The sequence below is a fragment of the Pollicipes pollicipes genome, unplaced genomic scaffold (genome assembly GCF_011947565.3).
Source record: "Pollicipes pollicipes isolate AB1234 unplaced genomic scaffold, Ppol_2.1 Scaffold_6686;HRSCAF=7923_pilon_pilon_pilon, whole genome shotgun sequence".
In the NCBI taxonomy this organism is placed as follows: Eukaryota; Metazoa; Arthropoda; class Thecostraca; order Pollicipedomorpha; family Pollicipedidae; genus Pollicipes; species Pollicipes pollicipes.
Window position 1 is genome coordinate 29523419 of NW_023596921.1, and position 22747 is coordinate 29546165.

Genomic DNA, 22747 nt, shown 5'->3' on the forward strand with positions numbered 1-22747 from the left:
GAGTGGATATAGGTTGATTCTCAACTTTTTCCAAAAGGAAGAATTTACGTTTTGTGGCATGCCTTACACTCGAACAGTGGTGCACTGTTGGTGTGTTTTACAAAGATGTATGCGCGTCACTGCGTTTGTAGCTGTTGTCCCGGGAAAAATGGTAAAGTGAGCTCGTCGCACCCATTGAATGGATTGTCTGTGGATTTGCAACTGGACTCGTCTTTTTTTAGCGTCCGCTTTATCATTTTGTAAGGACTGCGTTTCCAGACCTTTTAGACACAATTGTTGTCAGAGGTCGTCGTCACCAGGCGACAAGTGCCATCAGCCTATCAAAGCCTAAAGCGAGCCTATTAGATCGCTCTTTGATAACCACGCGCCCTAATCTGTATTGCTCGATAGAGTGCAGACGCACAGAAGATCCAAGCGGCCGGTGCAGCTGGGCTGGCTTTCCACAAACAATCGTCCGTCTCAGCTTTCATAAACAGCCCCATGACCTGTCCAGCTCCCTCTGACGCTAGACAAACGAGGCGGGGCGCGCTGGTGGATGGACGGTTACCAGGCGGCCGTAACAGTAAGAGCCGTAAGCTTTACTTTTAAGACGTAGTTCTGGCGAGGTACGCGTGGGTTTTCAACGTGTCCGACACAGAGAATAAGGCATTGTATGGTCGAGGCTGATTCCGCGGGCGCTGACTCGGCTCCGGCTTCTAATGCTGCGATATCGTGCGTCTCTAACGTAAGTAACTTTATTAGGTAGATCTGCAACACAGAGCCATCCTTCCCAACACGCAATCAAGTTGGGGAAAGCGCAACAGAGACAAATGTTCGGGACGTTGCCGTCGTCTTTCATGGCTGTGTCGGCACCGCTCGTGCCGCCGAAGGTCAGTGGATCTGCCGGGCTAAAAGAGCGGAAACAACATAATTCGATCAAGTGCATAACCACGCTGTCTGTGTGGTGGGCTCAACAGGCACTGCTTACCGTGTCGATAGGTCCTTTAAGTCACGGGCGGAGAAACAAGGGGGGGGAGGGGGCCAAGGGGGCATGCCCCCCACTTTTCAAAGTGGGGGGCCAGTAATGTTAACTGTTTCCCCCCCACACTTTTCAGATTATGGTTGCATTTGGCTTACTTTTGCACTGCATTAAACATGCATGCTGATTTACCTAGTTCACCAGCCATCTCCCTTAAGGTGCGTCATCTTTTTCGCTTGCTCGTTGGCCATCACTTAGTATTACAACCGCAAGGCCGACGCCGCAGGGCCTGGAGACTGCAACGCCAGGCGTCGCTGTTATTGCCATGACTTGCGAGCACGCATGTTCAACACCATATTTCGTAATTTTCTTATCAGTAATCGGCTCTGACAGGATCTTGAGCATTATAAGACGAACATGGGCTAGCCATGTTAATGCAAATTATGAACCGCATTCCATCTGCAATCTAAAGTCAGGGGGAACTTAATATCTCTGAAGAACACAGAAAAACATGAAACTGGAGTCTGTGTGAATACTATCGGACTGTCTGCGGTGATCAAGGATATTGTTGCGTCAATGAGAGTTCCTGTGCTGATCCGGGGCTAACTGCGCGAGTCAGAAGGCCTCCCGTGTCAGGGATGGGAACACTGTGATATGATATATCCTTCTAATGACCTCCGGTGGACCAGGAGATCCCGCCCCGTGCCACCAGAATAAACAGAAGACACTTCGCGATGGGACGGAATGGCCCTTCAGCCCTTGACCGGAACGGTGATGCACCCCTGGTGTTCTACTTAGGAGGCCCATTGCCCGGAAGGGAATACGGGGTCTCATTATTGTTGAGTAGAATGGGGCTCTCATTGTTGTTGAAAAGTACGGGTCGAAATGAATTTTAAAAAACGAGCAAGGTTATGACATGTTTGCCTGAGAACGTTCATTTCTTTCAGAATGTGTTATTGAAACACATTACATCAAAAGGCTTGAACATGCCCGCCCGCAACCCCGAGAATTGCGGGCGGTGTGGATGGATGGTCTGGGTTGCAACTTCCGTAAAATCGATAAGTTTCGGCCACTGAAATTGCCACCAGACGGCGGGCCCCGTGTTATTCTGTCTTTTGGACAGATCAATAGCTGCGAAAACACGAAAAATAAAGATTTTACATTCACTCTTCCAGTTCAACCACCAGATTCCAGCCCCACGTCGTGGTGCTTTAGGGGCCAATCCGTTCTTTTCATCAATGTAAAAATTGCACGCGTGAAAGATGCCCTCAGACTGCCTTCTAAATACAAGATTTGACGTCATGAAGCGTCCAAGGATACTTTCTCAGAAGCGTCGTCATTTTCGTCCACCCGCTGGCCACAACTTAATATTAGCTGCTAGGCCGACGCTGCGCGGCCTACGGGGACTGCAACGCCTGGGGTCAAGGCTGGTGATTCTAAAATTTTCGAATGCGCAGGCTCAAAATTACGCCACATAGATTGTATAACTAGTTGATTAAAGTGTTCAAAGGCAATCATTTTAGAAGCGTCATCATTTTCGTCCACCGGTTGGCCACGGCTAGATGTTAGATACTGGGCTAACGCTCCGCTGTCTATGGAGACTGCAACACCCGGTGTTGAGGTTTTTGTTGCTAAGATTTGCGAGCGAGCATGTTAAAAAACACGTTGCGTGAATTGTATCACTAATCGATTCTGACTAAGTGGTGAAGATTTTCAGACAAACATGGCTTGGCTGTGTTAATACACATTGTTGACCACTCGATTTGCAATCAAATTTTCGTCTTCGAATTTGGATCAAACATATCGATCTACAATCTACCTTCGAGATGTCCTCAATGTCTGTGGAACCCAGATAAAAATTGACAAAGCTTCTGAATACTATCGGTTTAGAAAGAGTCAGCTAACCATTGTAAGTTAAGAACGCCGGTGATTTCTTCCATGCAGCCGTTCAACGCCTGATTTCTGCAGCTTATTGACCTCAAAATGCAAACAGAATTGAGCTCACGGTAGCTCCTGGTTTCTGTTCGGATCACAAGGTAAAAATAACAATAAAACGAATAGAACCGTGTCACTTGTCTTACAAGTTAGCCATATCCGGGGATTTTTTTTGGGGGGGGGTCACCATAAGATGGGCTTTTGTCATCCCTGTGTTCCCCCTTGGCAAGGCTCTGGCTACGACCCTGCCTACACACAAAAGCAGATCAAGTCGCATACGTTGCATGATGGGCAATGAAGTGTCTGTTGGGCCAATCCATACCTAAGGCAGACAGCTTCCCGGAGGCTATTTTTCTGCGATGGTGTGGTATAAGGGAAGATAATTCGGGAAAAATGCTATTGCAGGTGTCCAACACATGTTTCACACACCATGTGGAAGTGACGCTGATCCAAAAGTATGCAACAAAGTAGCCACACGATCAGCTCGCAGTCAGTCATGCGGGAGACATCCAGGCCAGGGCAGTGACCACTGACGGCGGACAGGAGCAGGGCCCAGATAAGGAACATATGACAGATGGGCCTTATTATGTGGCTTGATTCTTAAAAGAGAATCCCCAGTTTTATGGATTTTGTCACATTGTTTCTAGCAGTTTCAAGCTCTCGAATTTTTTTCTGCCTAAAATGCTGCGACAAGTTTTGTATCTTGAAAAGCAGCCAGCGAAATGAAAGCGCATGAAAAAACCTGGCGCACTGTGAGCCATCGATCCACTTTCAAAATTCCCACCAGCCTATATCCATGCCGTATTTTGGCACCTACACTGCGAAGGCAAATGCTTCCTTAATGGCCGAAAATACCTATCTGCTCCTGGAATTTCGTCTCCCCAGGAAAGACAGTGTTAAAATGGAATAATAATGTAAGGAAGCTGGGCAGCTTTATTTGCCAAATGACAGATGAGTCGAATAGGCAAGATTGTGCACCAGTGATAAACAGTTCTAGATACATAGCTAGCATAGCAGAGCCATGACATTTGAATAAAGGGCGATAACAATCTCCATCCCTACCGCCCCCCCCCCCCCCCCCCCGGTTATCGGGCCCGCTTTCCAGAAAAAGCTCCTGAAGTGCACCCTGAGCTTGCCCCCCCCCCCACACACACACTTTTTGAAACGTTCCTACGCCTATGCTTTAAGCACTATTCCACCCAAGCAGACATGCAAATTGATGTACATTTGAACAAGGGCAGATGAGGACATATGCAGACTTCTTGAGTTGGAGGACTAACCTGGTGTGATGTGGCTTAGAGCTATGCATCGTTTATTCAGTCCGCATATAGCTGTCTTATAGAAAAGACAGAGTATTAGCCTTATTCCTCGGAAAACCGGGAGAATAGAGATATAGTTAGGTTGATATTTCGGTAACATGCCTTTCTCGGTACAATAGCAGAAGCAGCCCTGCAGGGTGCATCAAATTGGTACGTCAACGGACAATCTATTTTCCTGGTTTTTCCGAGGAATAAGGCTGATACTTCTGTCTTATCTATGTGACTAATGTTCCTCGCTAATGCACTGAACAACTTACACACATAGCTGTGTAGAAGCTATGCAGTTCTGCACGGCATTTTCCCATGTTCCACAAAAACTGCAACTCATTTCTTCCACAACGCATGGTGGCAATGATCCTGCATGCTCGCACAACACCGCCCCACACCAGGACCGCGATCGCCACTTCGCTAACGCGTGCCTGCAGTGCAATGTTCCAGACCGCCGCCGGCCATGGGTGAAGCGCGGTGTTCAGCCTCGCCCGGGGCGGCCGGAGCGACGCGCCGCTGCGGCGGCCGCGTGCCGACACCGGCTGGATATGCCTCGGCTATGACTGACGCGCACCGAGCGCCGTCCATATTGAGCGGCCCCCGCTGAAAGCCGTGAATGGGCCGCACCGACGTAGGGTGACGCCCGCGACTGCACCCTGCAGGCCTGCTCTGACAGCGGCGACGGCAGCTGGCAGCGGCCGACGGCATACTAGCCTCCGGAGCTACCACCTCGCAGTCTCACCAGATCTACACCATAAATTGAAATGCCTGCGACTGATTGTGGGTAGTTGTGAATTCCAAACAGACACGCGCAAATGAGAGTATCGGGAACATTCGATGTTGTCTCACGACATGCAGAAGTACGCACGCGCGGCAGTCAGTGCAGATGCTCTAGCTGCCCCCCCCCCCCCCCATTTCGCATCCTGTGTGCGCCTTTGGTAGCAGCAGCAGCAGCCTCTGCTTGGTGGTCCGCGACGCGCCGTAATCTCCCGATGGGTTTTCGTCTCATGGGAGTGCAGGACACGACCCGGCGCGGAGATGAACTCGTAAAAGTCGTCGTTATTCGATCTAAAACCCTGTCCGTTATCGTTGAGTTTCGGTAAGATGAGGCGCACCAAATGTTGCATGGAAAACCCTTATCAAATTGGACGCGTCTGGAGAGAATGTTACCAGTAGCGCACCAACTGCAGCCCTAACCTCGCATCCGCCCAGCCGCTTAGCACCTGGTATTTTTGGCTGCGCCCAAGTATGGCGCTCTTATTACAGGATGCCAAGAGCGGGGCACCACCATAAAATTCAGAAAGAGCGGGGCCCGAAGCTCGGATGGACGTGTGACGCTAAGCCGAGACGATGGGACTACCTAAACCCAGAAAGCAGGTGTCTCGAACCGACATAGCCTGGCATACCCGGTACGAGGTTAAGCTGTGGCCCAATCTGATGCACAGAGAGGCTCCAGCGCAGGTAGCCGGGCGTCTCGAACTCCTAGAAGAGGGGCGCTTCTAGCTGTGATGGAGGAGCGCCACAACATCGCAGCAAGGCGGCGCCGAAAGAGGACGGAAACAGATGGGCACCCCTAAACCCAGATAGGGTGGCACCCGTTAGCGTGGGTAGATGAGTGCCCCAGTTACTCACCAAGCAGATGCATGTCGTCCAGTCTGAGTGGACCAGTGTTGATAAATGTGGGCACAGGGTCGCTCAAGGTGCAGGTAGGGGCGCACCGTAAGTCCAGGCACAAGGGCGCTGAAAAGGCCAGGCAGACGGGTACGCCGAGCCTGGCTAGTTTGCCTGGTGCCTGGTAGATGAGAACTCCGGAGACCAAGACAGGGCCTCACCAGACCGAAGTGTAGAGGCTTCCTAAAGTGGAGAATGAGATAAAGTTCAGAACAGAGGTAGAAAACAGTGGGGAAAGGGGCGCCCGCTAACAAACATAGGAGGGCATCACAGGCTCTGAGCAGTGCTCTTAGTCTGAGGTCTTTTTACCCACCATGTCCCCTTGTACAGGATATTTTAGGACGCCTGACTCAACTGGATCAGGCACGACAGAAAGTTATCTTGTGTTGGATCCCCAGTCACATTGGAGTCGCTGGCAACGAAGTGGCTGACGCGGCTGCAAGGCGAGCAGCAGCGGCAGATTGGCTCCATGTGTTTGCTCTCTTTCTATACCTGCCAGATATTTGTACCCCTGCAATAAAAACCTTTCTGCAGAACGGATGGCAGCGTTGTTGGGATGGGACAAACAAAAATAAGCTCAGAACAATAAAACCCAAGCTGGGTCGGTGGTTTTCATGTTCTCGCAGTCAGACAAGAAGAGGTGGTGCTCTGCAGACTACGTATTGGGCACACGTATTCAATTCACGGTTATTTGTTGCAGGGCGCCGAAAGACATATCTGCCATCGATGTGGTGCTGTTCTCACTGTTCGTCATGTGTACCGTCATATATCATGTCCACGCCTCGTGGAAGAACGTCGACGTTGCTTTGGGCAGCATGACTGGCCCTTGACGCTCTGTGACATTTTAGAAGACAACTCGCGCTTTCTTGAATCTAAACAAGTATTTGTATTCCTTAAACATATCAGCTTCGGGGCTCTTTACACGTTTCATTAGTTAGGTAACACAAAAATCGTTATGGGTGCCAAATGACCACTGCAGTCGGCGCGAAAGTGCCGATAAACAACAGGTCTGGGTAGAGAGGGGCCTATGAGCGAAGGCATACACACAACCATGGAAGGACACTTCAGACCAATTCGGAGAAACACCCTGAGCCGAGACGAATGGAGACATTCCGCAAGCCTAACTGAGTAGCGCTCTAAACCCCAATAATTCGACGATTGGTATGAAGGAATTTTACTCACATTTACGAATTATGCAATGGTTTCCTGATAGCTTGGCAGCAGCCTGAGAGGTGTCACCAAGGATAGGCAAACAAACGTCTCAGAGACACAGAAAATGTTAAGTACGGGAGAGAGAAGAGCAGAGGAGAGGAGCAGTTAGAGCAAAGAGCAGAGGAGCAGAGCAAAGAGGAGTTGTTACTGCTGTCATGTAAAGAAGAATTTCGGACCGAGCTCAGTCGTTGGCAGTGATTTAAAATTTTCGTCTCTACATCGACACAATAAGTGTAACGTATAAACCCTTGGACAGACGCGCGAATGTAGCGCAGCTGGAACTGCAGCTGGACCCCCAGCTGGTGCAGCTATTGTTCGCCTTCACATCAAACGGCCCCCTTCGTTGGCGAGTCAGCACCTTGTGGGATTAAAACAAAAAGTATCAAGAGGTACCGATAAATCGACCATTCCAAGTAGATTTGCTCAAGCTGAAGACTGCCTATGGACATCAACTGAAGAGGGCATCATGCTACTGGAAATTTCATTCGCTATTGTTTGCTACACCGGGCCAAAAGTACATATCTTAAGATCAAGAGACACCATGCCACCAGTGACAGCCACCTTAAGGTCGACTGTTTCCCAAATTTTCGCTTTCACAGAGCTGATCCCCTTACTACGCCGAAGACCGAAGTCATTGGTTTTATGTTTGTATGACTGGTAATGCGTTCGGAGAAAATCTTGGGGTGTTAAATCGCGTTTGTTCCATATTCGAACCACGTAACACTGCAGATTGTCAACATATTATTCCATTGTCCCGCAAGTTTCATTTCTCGATGATGTCAGGAAATTGTTTCGACCAGGGAACAAGGCTGGCAACTTTCACCAGTGCTGGCCCACATCATTAGTTAGCCTCGTTATGCTGTCACGACTATCTCACCGTCCGACCTCCCGGTCAACGGAATGAGATAGGAAACTGAAAGCAGCTCCATGTCGCAGACTTGGGTTATCTTCCTTTCGAAAATCGAAAATCCTGGGGCGCACTTGAGTACCACCACATCATCCCCGCTGAACAGACCGCCGTCCGCCGACGGGTCGGTGACGGGACCTTTAGATGACTCCAATTTCATGCACAATAGACTTGCCAATGAGGGCATTAGGCGTTCCCCTCCCTTTGATGCTGGATTATTTCCAGCACGATTGGCGGGCAAGAATTCAATTTCGCTCATCCCCTATTCACGCTGTCGGCTGGCTGGAAAGAAGCCGACTTGTTTATTCATATCAACGATGCTGGCCATAGTTGCCCCATTGCTGTGAGCGAATAACAACCATATCGTGGAGTCGTCCGACAATGATAACTGACCTTAATACGCTGGGCGAGGGAGCCACCAGCAGCGAGCCGCCAGATTCGTGTGAAGTAGGGGTGATTTACGAGTCTTGCAGGGTGGCTCAAATTAGCTCTGAGTGATGCGGGAGAGGGGATCGTGCCGTGCTGCTCGCCGATGTAAAGCCCGCCGACGCCGCCGGCGGAGATATTCTACGCGACGGATGGAACATTGGACCTTTTAAAGCCAGACCGTCGCTACGTTGTCGATCGCCGACTATATATCGTTGCAGGTTTTTTTGGTATCCTTTGTCCGGTGTTTGGTGCCGTTTGTTTCTTAAGCCGGTCGTGTCATTTGTCGCTATATTACTCACCTACGCAGAGCGCGCGTTTAATAACAAGCCACCACGTTGAACGTCTACGTTGAACTCGCCTCGCGCTTACTTCCGTAAGATCGGGTAGTCTCACGCCGAGTAGACGCAGGACACACCCCGGGGCGAAGATCCCACACCCAGCGGCATTTCCCCGGCGCGACCGAAGCAGCTGGACTGGGGCGACTGGAGCGACCCATGGCGCGGCGTGAGTGCCGCGCTCAGCGCGCCTTTGGAGCGGAGCAATGGCCTCGCGGCGGCAGCCGGTGTCGAGTTACGACCTCTGTCGGGCCACTCCGCCCGCCAGCGAATGGCCTCAGGCGCCGCCGACGCAGACCACCTGTTATCGACCGGCGGTAACGCACCCGGCCGGGGCCCTTCCCTTCCAATCAGAGCGGCAGCCGCGGGACGGGTCTGGCGTAGTGACCGCCGCCTACAGGCTCGGTGAAAGTCCTGTCTCATGTGTCCTGGTCTCGAGCTTGATGCAGCTGGCTGCTGGCTTGATGCAGCGAGGCTGGCTGTTTGTGACCGGATAGGTCTGGAATCTGGTGCGGTGCAATGAGACGACTCGGATACAGTCGTCCGGAATAGGATCTGCGCCCGACATTTCGCCAAACGCCTGTAGCTGTAACACTGCACCGCCCGAAATATCCTGCGGCTCCAATGAAGTTTGGCCCTAATGAAGTCGGCCGGAAATTGGAGACCTGTGCTGTGCACTGAATTGCTTCCATTGATCAGTCCGCTCCCTGGTTAATGGATTGAACCACAAAGTGTCTTTCAGGATTAACAGTTTTGAGTTTCAGCCTGCGTATTCGCTAAAACTAAGCGTCACATTGTTGCAGATATAAGAAAATGTGATGTACGAAGTCGGAAGCGTGCTGATCGCATCACAAACACTAGTAGCTAAGTCAACGCTTCTGTTTGTTCCCTCTTATCAGTGAAGGATTCTTCCCAATCCTTGAGTTTTGAAAACTCCACGTCGGAGTTTGGACGATCAGAAGCACCAGAAGTGGTGTAAGGCTTCTGGAGTAACATTGACACCAGACGTTTACACCGTGCGTCTCCCAAACACCAAGATCTGGTGTGGAAAACAGAGCAACATCGTGAAATGGTTCGGTTGTTCAACCCACAGGCGCGATAACCGCACACATTCACCATAGCACGATGTGTTCTAAACAGTACGAGGGGTTGCAAGCCGTGATGCCATCCACGGAAGCACCGCGCGTTTTCGGGCGTGGGACGGACAAGCGGATGCCCTATTTTCTGCGCTGCGTAGCAGTAGACACGGCACAGCCTTAGAACATAACCTACGCGTGTTTCAGTCATGGTGAAGAAGTCGTTCAAGTATTTGCCTTGCAGGAGTGGATTCGCGTGGGCAAACTAGATCGTGGGGCGACGAGCGTGGACATCGATTACAGCGCCACTGGTAGCGGACTTTGGCCTTTTCATTGCGTTTGCAATGTATTATTATTTTGCTTTTGGTTACTAACAGCGTTAGCATGCACAAAGAGCTGTAAAAATACCTTTAACACGTCTCCATCAACCGCCGTAAAGAAGTATGCATTTTTCATGTATACGTTACTTTGCGATGCCGACAAATATCGCCAGCTTATTCCGCAAACTCGACTTTGTCCCCTTTTTGTGGCCTGTAACGTGCTAAATTGACTGGAATCGCAAAGCATCCAACATGAACAGTTTAGCCAAGATATAGAAGAAATGTTTCCTTCACCCAGAACAGACTTGGGGACAAAACTTGATTCAGCATTAGATGATTGCGAATTGTGTGTGCATTTTCCTACTGACGCAAACCGTCAAATTTTTGACTTTTATGACAAAATGTGGTAGGTAGGAGAGCTTGTCCACTTTGGGCCATATACCTTGATTCGTTGTGAGGATAGAAGCACGGAAAACGTATTTGTTTTCAAGAAATTCGGTTCGGCCTGCTTTACTTGAAAAACAGCTGATCCTTGTACGCTGACGGCCATCGTCGTGGAATCCCCCCCCCCCCCCCCCCCCCCACCCCCCCCCCCCATTTCTTCTGTCGTCTAGATTTACACATTTGAGCCACCCAGGCACGCTTTGTCCTCGAACTTAATCCACATTACAGCTTTACAGGGAAAGCTTTGAAATATTTGAAACTCTGACTACAGCTCCTTGCAACATATGCAACATTAATATTCGATCGTCATGGGAAGAAATCTGCCGTTATTTCTACCGAGTATGGCGATGGAGCAATGTTGTGCAGCACTGTCAAGTTCTGATTGGTCTTACGGTTATCCGTTTGACCTCTGGCGTAAAAATTTCGACCCCTGTAGGTCGGGTCACCAACCCAAACTGGACAATGCAGGTCAGCCTTTAAAAAGTTGACCTCATGTCGCGTTTAGGGGAGACATGTTTGGGCCGAGGTTGAGCGTAAAAGATCAGCCTAATATGCTGTGACGACGAAAAAGATTGCCTGGCATTTTAACATACCGGCAGTTCTTGGCCTGAGGGCAGGTCACCTTCTAGTCTTAATTGCATTTCGACTGATTCGTTTCTATTCTTTCCCCACTCAGTCTTAGATTTTGCTATAGACAGGGCCAATGGCCCATCCGGGAATACCACCATGAAAGCAGATAACCGCAAAATGCATGCTTGGCCGTAGGGTGGATCATGACCCCCATGACCCCATGACCCCTAAATTCCACGTGGCCAAGAAATAGTCGAAAAAAGGAAATGCATGGCGTTCAACCGGCTGGTGCTGACGGCGGCGGCGCGCGACTAGCTGGTGCCGATCGCGGCGGGGCGCGACCGGTTGGTGCCGACGGTGGCGGGGTGCGACCAACTGGTGTCGACGGTGGCGGGGTGCGACCGACTGGTGCCGATCGTGGCGCGCGACCGGTTGGTGCCACCGACTGGTGTCGACGGCGGTGCGCGGCCGGTTGGTGCCGACGGTGGCGGGGCGTGACCGACTTGTGCCGACGGTTTCGCGCGGCCTGTGCCATCAAGCCGGCCGCGTCAAAGTTAAGCGGAGCAGTAATCGTGATAAAAACGTTTTGCACAAACGAATAACGTCGCTCTGGATTAAACAATTGACAATTGCTGATGGCGTACAATGATGCATTGATATGAGATGCGCGTCAAAATGTAAGAATCGGTGGTGTGCATGCTTGCATTTGTGCATCTAGAACAATCGAATGCAACATAAAATTTGTCATGCTTGTTAATTTGAAAATTGCCACCAACCACACTTCGTAGTTACTCAGAAAGAATGATAGACCCTTAATGAGACTGCATCATACAAAAAATAATGATCATAAACCAACACAGATGTGCACCACAAGGTAGTTATACACAAAGCTTGGTGCTAGAAAAAGAGGTAGGGTATCAAGCTGGACTGGTACATAGGTTAATCACATTTCTATAGGCACACTGATATGCATGTGACTGAAGAATAATCAAGCAATATAAGAACTTGACAAAAATATGTCAATAACAAGAGAACATCTTAGATCACTTCACAACAAACTATCCATGATATTCACCACCAAAGATTACTGTGGAAGCGATGGAGAATGCCAAAATGCTGTGGGCGGACACGACGTGGTCCAAATTAAAGACCTAGTTGCACTATTTGCCCCATTTGAGACAGCGTGTAAGTATTTGCCTTGCACATTGCCAAAACATGAATTGCAGCTAAATGGACAGTATTTCTTTAAAATGCATTACTTCCAAGTTTAGGCTTATCAAGTCAAGTAAGGACCGCAGTTAAACTGACAACCATTGCACTGCTCAAACCAAAGATGCCTTATAGCATACCTTGCACTTGAATATTGATGGATACAGCAAAAAGAGCAAAAACAGCACCAATCAATCCCACAGTAGTTGTTAAAATGTGTTGTTTCACAGAGCAAACCACGTCTATAACCCTCAAGCTAATGCAGAGTCCTACATGACGATTGAAATTATGTGCAGACAATAAATATATGCTGGCAAACCTATCCATCAAATAATCAGAAAAATAGTTAATCATCAGAATCAATGTCATCAGAAACTGTCGTCAGAAAAAACAAATGGTTCTTCCAAGTATGCGAGTGTGCTCCAGTTCCAGAGTGTGCTGTAGGTCCAGAGTGTTCTCCACTAGTTTATAAGACCCAAATGATATGCGACATTTTTTCCACGAGTTGGAAGAAGACAAACACCCCACAATAAACGGGCAATTGCCAGTTTTCCCATTTTCTTGTCTCAACTCTTTTCCATTGCAAGTAGTATTGCTCGATGATGTTTAATAAGAATATAATGCAAATTGAATTGTAACCACAAATTGTGTACATATACCAGTCAACATTCAATCTAGACAGGATTTTCAAATGTGATCATCACCTCTCTTTCCACAGCTAACTTAATTCTCATTTGACATTCCAAACTAACACTTGATGCATGAGCAGAAAATCCGGTATGTATCTCCTTAGCATAACACACTCCTGAGAACTATGTTGAAAAAGGACGAATCGTCTCTGTGCGTCTGGATTTCACCCCAACAAAGCAATGAACACCGGAATAACGCTTATTTTTTATTTGTCGCATACACCTGGAATAAGGCAGCAAAAAAGCAGGACTTGATACAGCAAGAACATGACAACATAGCGATGCCCGGCTGCCAATGAGACTCGTCCCGTAAGGTTACGCGGGACGGGGGACGGGACAGGACCTGTATCACGTTCAGCAGTGATTCTCTGTTTGATCTGTCGTATAGAACACCTATCATGATCACCTATCATGACCACCTATTATGGCCATGTGGTCTGGCTCTGCATGATTTAAGACAGGGCTTTTCTTCTACATAATGAGCTATGCTCCGTCCATCAGCTTGGCTTTCATTGTGTGCATCGCTTTCAACTTTTAAAATGAGTCAATCAAATGTGGTAAAATGTATGTGTCAGTGTGAAATTAAGCTCTTGTAATTATGTTCCGAAGTGGGTAATAAATGCAGCCGCGCACAGTATTAGCAAGAGTCGTGCATCACGATGAAATGATGGAGGATAGTCTCATCCTTGTCCTCATTGAGCGGTCTCAATGGGAACCCAGTGATCTTTGTTTGCTGACTGACTCATATTATATTGATAGGAAACGCACCTGACTTGTGTATTAACTGCGAAGTTCGGTCGCTGTGAAGATGTGACTGCGAAATGATGCATTGTATCGTGGTCCGAGGAACTCGTTAGCCCTTTGTTAGTGGTTGAGAGGCGGGCCTGTGTTGTGGCCCTTGCTCATTAGTTCATTGCATGACGTATCGAATTTTAATTGTTTTCCAATACTTACCGCGAGTTTCCAAAATTTATTTTCCAATCTCCCGCGAGTTTTTGCACAGTTTTCAAGACAGCCTGTTACCAAGACTTAACTATCAGAGGTACGGTATTTACATGTTTTCAAGACCGCCTGCACTAGTCTTCCACTTGAAGGATGTGGAATGTAAGTGTTATGCTTGGTTTGATCAACCCGATTGCTTTGAAACAATGTCGTTATGTTTTCAGGACGGCCTGCTTTCGAGTTCTGTCGCTGGTGTACGCCAAACTCCTGGTCGTCGTGTGCATCGCATTCCTCATATCGGAAGTCATCACCTCCAACGTGCCCCTGTACTACTACGAGGTGAGTGTTATCGGCGCGTCCTATTGCCGGCAAAGGCGACTTTGTTAAAGCACGTGGTGTTTAAGGCCAAACAAAGCTGGCGAAACCTCACGCTGCCCCGCGCTCTCGCGGCCTGCCAGTGCGAAGTTTGTTGGATGGCCGGCTTGATGATATGCCTAGACTCGATCATTCCGGCTGAGTGGGCCGCTAACGCCACATACTGGCCACAGGCTGCTGCGCGGTCGGCTGCGGCGCTGCGAGGTGCGCAGCTGCGGGCGGTTTGGCACAGGATGGGTTGGGGTGTTTCAGGGGCCCGTGCTGCCGGGCAGTATGTAATCACGCAAGATACGACGTTGCGAAGTGTTGTTTGCTCTGTCGGGGGCGGGCAGCGCTGGCAGTATGCTCTGTCGGGGGCGGGCAGTGCTGGCAGTATGCTCTGTCGGGGGCGGGCAGTGCTGGCAGTATGCACGCATTGTGATATATTACGTATAACCTACGTACGGAGTAGTAGGTAAGTATGGCCCTAGGTTGAACAAAAGCAATTCTTTTTTATATAGGCTGGGCGGATATTTCCTCAGGCCGTCGTGCTTTGTCTTCTATATTGTACTTCGCTGAGGCGGTGTCGGTACATGAGGAATTATTTCAAGTTTTGGCGTGCATGGTATTTTGGATGACTGCGCTCATTCAGTAAGCTATGGAACTGGAACTATGAAGCGTCGCACGGTATGCTTATCTTATTCCTCTAATTTTCCAATAATGTTTGCTCCATAACCACCTGTAGAATAAAAGAAGCACCCATTCGAGTTTCAGCGATGACCTACGAGGCGCACCAGGAAGGTCCGACAAATATTCAGTACCTGGCGGGGCCTTACTTGACACATCCTCGAAAAACGAACTGGGCGATGTTTGCTCAGATCACTGAGCTATGATATCACAAATAAACTTACACGGCAATTTGCAATTCTGAAAAAGGTAATTCTCCATTGCCTGTCTCGTTTAGGGCTGCCTTGACGTAGATCGCCAAGTAGGTTGGCTGTAGGTCACTAAGTCACCGAAACCGAACTGGTTTAACGTCTATCATGGTCGGGCCTGTAACACCACGAAATCCTACCGGGCTGCCACGCCACCAAATAGATTGGTTTGGAACATCCGTTTCTAACAATTACGTCGTGTGAATGGCTCATATGCAACACCAACTGAGCGAATCATCAGTGAGATTGACCAGGAGTATGGATTGCCGTTTGCATGTTGCCGGTCAGACTAGTAGATCCGGAGACACTAGTGTGGCCGTTCCCCCCCCCCCCCCCCCCCCCCAGGCAGTCGCGGGAGGTAAAATATTCCGGGCGGTGGCGGGTTAAGTACATGTGGTACGGCACAGATGTGGCAGATTGTCAGGCGTCATTGCGATACAGTGAAAAGCGAGAACCGAGGGCTGGTGTCACGGAAATGACTAAAACATTGCTCTGGCTTATCATGGCTAAGTCGCTCAGTAATTTCCGTGCTTTCTTCCTGCCACAGGGATTCTTCGTCTACTTGTACGGCGGGAGCATCCTGTTTCTGATCTACATCTTCACCTACCTCTTGCACGAGAGCGGCTCTGGAGGCGCCGGGGGAGGCGGAGGCTCCGGATGCTGTGGAACTGTTAGTGACATTTCTTGTGGTCTACGATGTTGAAAAGTGCTGTTTAACACGCCGCGGTGTTATCCTTCCAATTTTGGGCATATGAGCCGGGTATAGCACTTGCTTGCATTCTTGAGAGGCCTGATAGATTTATATTTATGATGATCATGAGCGAGACCATTTTGAACGTGTTAACGTTGTCACAATTTTGTGCTGCTGTCAGGCTTACGTACTTCGTGTAATGACAGATGCTTTGCCAATCCATTGCTATCCGTTTAACGTAGATGTCTGTACCGTATAAATCGGGTCAGGAAACATGCAAAAACATCTTGGCCTCTGTTTGCTGACAGAGCGCCAGCACCGCTGTGGAAGTGAGCCTTAACCACGGGAGCGGCTCCCCCGAGCACTTCTCGAGAACGAGCCGCCTGCGCAAGACCAAGACGAGCGATAATGACCACAGTCACGGCGGCTTCTTCCTGCGGATCGGCGCCATCGGTCAGTGAGGCCGGCCGGGGTGCGCAGGGCAGGGAGGTCGCATAGGGTCAGGGCTGCTGGTGCACGGCCGGTGGAGAAAGGTCTGCCTGTCATCACGCACTCAACTGCCATGTTACGTTTTTGTATTTGGCATGACTTGTGATAATGTTTTCCAGATTGTGACATGTCATCTTTCGTCGCGCAGTTCTGGCGTTCGATATGCTTACGAATCCGTATGATTCCTTCATCTCTGCCTGCCGCTTCACGCGTCGTTGTCCGTACCCTGGCAACTCGTCATGGTGACGAGCCGTCGGCCGTCATGTCACAGCGGGTGTGGCGCGTGGCGGTCGCCTCATGACGTCATCGAACGCCCCGCCCTTGACAGCGTTCGGCCTGGGCACGATGGTGTACAATGGTCTGGAGCTGGGCTCGTTCTTCGAGATCCCGCGGAGCTCGGACTGCTGGCAGATGATGCTGGCCGTCAATCCCTGCCTGCAGGCCCTCTTCACTTTCATGCAGATGTACTTCATCTTCATGAAGTCCAGGGTGAGAGGCAGCGTGCCGATTCATGGGATGCAGCAGGTTGGGTAGCAGTTTCAAACAGTGCATCTTGTCGCAGACGGCAGAGAAAACTGATAACTGCTGATTCATTCACGTAAAGTTTAGCCGAATTCCTTTTGCCTATTGCATTCCACGTGACAGTGCGCTTAGCAGACATTTAACTACTGTTGTTAATTTGACGTGAAGCAGTCAACATACCAGCTGCTTCCTCGCTCAGGTGATTGTGTGTTTTCTTAGTCTGACATTATGATATAGCTTATGTTACATGTATGCCATGGATTATACTGCCGCTGCACCGAAGCTTTTTTCGTCTTATAGTTTTTTTGTGCATGCCGTTCCGCTACTTCTTGGGTTCCTTTGCCCTGTTTGATCGCTACCCGCAAGTCGTTTCGCTGTCGTCTCTCTGCTTACATTACGTTCTCTCCCTTGTCCTTGTGGGTGCCAGTTGTCGTTCTCCATTCCCTTTCCATGCAGCCTGCTGTGGATCGCGTCCACATCCCGCCCAGCTCTAACCGGGCGGACCACTGGCAGTGGGCGCTGCCGCTGGCCGATGTAGGGGAAAGGGGAGGGACGACCCTCTAGATGCCCCATTATACAGCGAGGCTATTACGTGCGCTGGGCACTCGGAGATCGGAGGCCACTTCTGTAAAATGCAGTGCACTCTGGCGGAGCAGCTCGGGTTTGGGGCCCTAAGCCAACGTGAGGTCGGGTATTCTTTGTCTTCTGCGCTGTCTCACCACAGCTGGCAGTTGTCAGTGACAATAGCAACATGTTCTGGGGAAGCGAACGTCCTCACACAGCCGTTCAAGAACCGCCGCGTTCTAAGGAGCAAAACCACACGCGCAGCAGAAATAGCAAAACAGTGGTTGTCAGCCCACTTCAGGGGGCGTCACATTTTCGTAAAAACTAAAGTCGAACAGGCCCCCTTCAGAGCCGTGCGCACACAGTGCCCCCCCCCCCCCTCCCCAGGGCACGTGTCCCTGTGTTCCCAATCAGCAGATAGGTTCTTGTCCTTCTGGGGCCTCTTGCCGACACAAGATGCCCTGTTGGGCAGGCTCCTCAATCGACATAGGGGCCCTTTGTCGTCTGAGGGGCTCCGAGCAATGCAAGAGGCCTTTTGACTAGCATTCGTTTGCCCCGGCCTTCTCAATAGCAATGGACCGTTTCGGTATTGGTGGTCGCTGACCAGCACAGAGGCCCTCGTTGTCCCAGGTGGTCCCCGATCGGCACGAGAGGCCCTGTAACTGACATTTGTAGGTGCCGGTCCTACGGGCCGTGGTCCCTCAATGCAACCCCGGTCATGCCTTCGGTCACGTGCCCCCTGCGCCCCCTAGCCTGCGCCCGCTTGCCTGCACTCCCTTGCCTGCGCCCCTTTTGCCTGCGCCCCCTTGCCTGTGCCCCTGCGTGTTTGTGGTTGGTACCACATTCACTTGTTTAGGTACATCACGCAGCCTGCGTGTCAGGCTAATACACGTGGATACCTCAGATAATGTAATTGTGATGCGTAAGGTCAATCTCACGTTAGATACAGCCCTCGTATTTGCGACATTCAGACAATTAATCCATAAGCTCACATTGGTGGCCCGGTTCAGTGTTGACCGTTTCCCGCACTCTCGTCTGCTGCAGCTGAACATTCACAAGTTTAAGGTGGTGGCCCGGTTCGGCCTGATGCACCTTGTGGCCACCAACATCTGCGTCTGGGTCCGCACGCTGGTGCGCGAGAGCCTGCGAGTCTTCACCGACTACAGCGAGGCGACGGGCGACGCCAAGACGGAGGACTTCATGATACTGGGTGAGTGACAGCCCTTTGCTTCCATGAAACGGCTGCATGTGTCGTTGGCCGTAACTTATTGTGCGTCATGCTGTTGTTTTCCGACCTGCCACCCCTGTCTGATGGAATATTTAACTATGAACACGCGCCCGTGTGGTCGGTTTAACGCGAAGCGCTCGGCTGAAGAGGGGCCACCTTGATACTCTGAAATACCAGAAGGTGAGAGGATTAGAAACAGTGCACAAGGGAGGTAGGCTCATTTGAAATCATATGTGTTAATTTTGCAGGTCCCTAGGTCGTGACCTTCGGGTAAAATGAGGCCGAGCAAGGTTAAACTCGAGATCAGTCTCCGACGTGCTCTCAGACCTCCTCGTGCAATCAGGTTTACCTTCCAAACAAAAGGTCACTCTGGGTCATGCTAGGTTGGGAACCTCATCTGAAATTGATGTAAGCACAACGAAAAGCAATTTTGATGTTATTTAACTTCCTAATATAAAGTTAAAGTCAACAGCTGCCCTAAGCGGATGCTCGTGATTACAGAAGAGTAATTATTTTCATGTTAGGCTGACTTTCATAAGGTCAAAATAAGAAAGAAGCTTGCATTGTGATCAAAGAATTCGAAATAAATGTAAAAAAGTATGCAATAAAGTCCTCAAGTCGAAAATCGGTCTGTTTTAAACCTTGATCTGACTTTTGCACCTTACTCAAGGTTTGTGGAGTTAGCTGTAACCCTTATATGAATTTATGTCTAAGAAATCAGTTCAAATTTGTATGACCTCGCCTCACTGTCCGCTGTCGCAACAGCTGGAAGATCCCAAGAATTCATTTACTGATATCCATAGTCTAATTTTGACCTGCTGTAGGCCAGTGACCTTAAAATTTATTTATGATTTGCTACACCAAAATATCGCCTTTTCCATTGTTTAGGGCAATACAAGGTTGGACGTCGCTAAAACAGTACCGATCAGAAGTTTGAAAAACCGTATGGATGGTCAAAATTATCCCCTATTCGAGCGCATGTTAAGATAAGCCATTATCCGTTCAAATGCAGGCAGACATCGGGAGCATTGATGCATTCATATGATGTCATGGGAGAAAATGTGGTTTCAGACTGCTCGACGTAAAGACCGTGTTGTCGTCTGCGTGGCGGGCGCTAGTGACGTATTGACGGACCGTGTGTCGTTGCGCGCCAGCTGTTCTCAGCTGGCTCTCAGAATCAGCTGACGCCTGGCGACGATCGAAAAAAATAGCTGGCCGAAAAACTGGCTGTAAATTACCACCCTTGTTGAGGGCATCAGTTCAAGTGCCTGTCATATCTGTACTTGGTACGGGCACTTCCACGCAATATAAAAGCACTGCATAGCGCACGTTCCTCGGGGGTGTTTGTACGACTGGCAGCCCAGTTCGAAAATGCCGAGTCGTTGCATTGACAAAGCATTTCTACTGGAATGGAAGGCGACCATCTCCGTGCATTTACGTATTTACAGCGTAGCGTGCCATTAGGCCGGCGAAATTCTGGCGGGCGTCCTCCTTTTAACAGATTTATGTATTCGTGGATGGGAATCTGTTGCAGTTTAGTCACAAGCCTTTAATGAATGGTAGTCTAGCTGGGCATATTCAGATATGCTGGCTGAACTTCTGCTTGGCTCGGCCCGGAACGGAACTTGTGCCTGATCGCATATCACGTATTTGCATGCATATGAAAAGGGCATCCTATAATCGGATGAGATTACTGCGGCGAGCAATTTCCGATGCCAATAAATTTAGCCATTATTTAGGCCACCTGACATCTTGGCATTTGTCCAGAGGACTGACTGTGGCGTTCGAGCGTTTGTCTAGAGGACTGACTGTGGCGTTCGAGCGCAGTGGCACTCTGGTACCCCATCGCAAGCACGATGTTCCGTTCGAGAAATGAGACCGGCCAGCTGCGTCATGTCCTTGGCTAGCGGTGGCCTCAGTCCAGATCCGTTATGGGACCAGCTGGCGAGATGTGACCAGTCTTCGAGATTAGTACTGAGTTGCGCCTACCACCACATTGCTTTGTTACTGCACTAGCCGGACGAGACCTGTCCTCCGATTCCCCCCCCCCCCCCCCCCCCGGACGGCCCGTCAGCACCTGCCCCGCTCAGTGGCATCACAAAATAAGTAGGGACTGAATCTTAGCGGATAGCAGCTTCGCATAGGAATTTTAAAACTGAGTTGCATCAGTGTAGCGCATCATTGGTGCAGCTAAACTTGGACTCTTTGGCCTGTCCACGAAACGCGTCACACATGGCAGGATAACGAGGGGCTTTCGCGTCAGCCGTGCGACGCGTCCCTCTTCCCTTCAGCGCGCGTCCCCATGAGCTTAACCTCCCCTGCAGGCAAGCCTCGCCTCCCTGAGGTTGAGGCCCCTGTCCAGCCCGTTTGATGAACCCTGCAACTGACCCCGGAACGGTACGGTCGCGTGCCAACGCCGCACCCCACCAGCCCACCAACGAGACGCCACTCGGGCGGGGTGATGCCGGCGCCACGCTCTCTTCCGAGGGGCTGGTGCAGAGCGCGTGGAGTACCCTGCTGGACGACTGGCCGCTCCGGGCTGCTGCGATCCGGCTGGACATGGTGCTCACCGGCACCGAGCATGGACCCGTCGCAAGCGTTACCCCAGCGAAATGCGAACATAATATGCAAAATTCACCAATCAAAACGCCTATGCGCAACTCGCTTATACTTGTTTTCAGTCATGGGGAAATGCCCGTTCTACTATTCCTGCTTGGGGTTTCAAGGTAATGGCCGTGATCGAATTGGTTGGCGTGACGTTACAGGGATCTGTTTTGCCTTCAAATACAGCAAGTCACGTGTCGTGGACATATGCCACGCTAAAAAACACACGTCAAAAGACATGGTTTCTCTGCCTTTTGAGGATGGATGGAGGTTTTAACAGCCAGTTGTTGTCGTGCCTGCACCTCGTACATCCTGCTGGTCATGCAGATACGTAGGTTATGTTTACTTGCCGTACTTAGCGAGCTCAACCTGCATAGTATGCTATACGCCACATCTTCCAATTGTCTGTTGCATAATGTGGTTTATGGTCACAATTTTCCGCTTGCAGCGTTTCGTGCTGTATGTCAGGCCAGCGTAATGCGTTCAGTTATTCAACCCTTCATATATTATGTACCGTATCAGCTTGCATTGGTAGCCGGCTTGTGTAAAGTAAGAAGTTCTCCACGATGTATACGGATGATGATATGGCCCACCCAATGATCACGAAAACACGAAGCATCAAGAAATGCAATGCGTTGATTTCATAGCATGGCAGCGTATCATTTCCGTACGCGCCAGTTCCCGCCCTCCCGATTTTCGCTGCGTTCGTTTTCATTTACGCTGATAACACGTGGACGCGGCCGCCAGCTGTCTTTGACCATGGCCGGCCCTCGTTCATTGCAGAAAGACACGGGGAGAGCGAGGCGAAAAACAACTGCGGCCGAATCAACATCATGGGCGAGGTGGTGGGCGACGCGTCACCCTACCTTTTCCCCCTGATCATCGAGTATTCGCTGATCGGCGCCACCGTCATCTTCGTCATGTGGAAGAACATCGGTCGGTGTCCACACTACGTGGACGAGGACGTCAACCGTGACCACGTCAGCGTTTCTTCGAGGAAAGCGCACACCAAGGTGAAGAGCAAGCTACTCGGTCACACCTGCTCCTGCCCTCCTCGCGAAAAAATGGTCGTTGATGTGCTGTAACTGCACAGGTTTCGTTTCGAATTTGTATGTGAGCTGTACTTGGGGTGAACTTTCCATTATACCAGGTTTAACGGTTTTTAAAGTGCGCTAAAATGTTTACACGAGCTTTTTTGCTTGCATCTTCTGTGCCAAGCACAACAGTTGACATGCAAAGACAACCTTATTACCAAATAGGCTACCATCAAATGCATGCGTTGTTGGTCTTTACGGTACATACATGCCAATTTATCATCACTGCATCAAGCGATCACCATCTCAGCGTATCTGACGA

The 22747-nt window shown here is 50.0% G+C and overlaps 1 protein-coding gene across 1 annotated transcript in view; it reads left to right on the forward strand.

Annotated features, from left to right (window-relative positions):
- The window catches only part of LOC119107798 (proton channel OtopLc), a 29970-nt gene that overhangs the window by 2540 nt on the left and 4683 nt on the right, over nt 1-22747 (forward strand). The window contains exons 2-7 of the mRNA XM_037231351.1: nt 14229-14343; nt 15841-15963; nt 16293-16437; nt 16802-16962; nt 18604-18769; nt 22175-22404. Of these exons, the coding sequence (XP_037087246.1) occupies nt 14229-14343; nt 15841-15963; nt 16293-16437; nt 16802-16962; nt 18604-18769; nt 22175-22404 (940 nt within the window). The remainder of the gene's footprint in view (nt 1-14228; nt 14344-15840; nt 15964-16292; nt 16438-16801; nt 16963-18603; nt 18770-22174; nt 22405-22747) is intronic.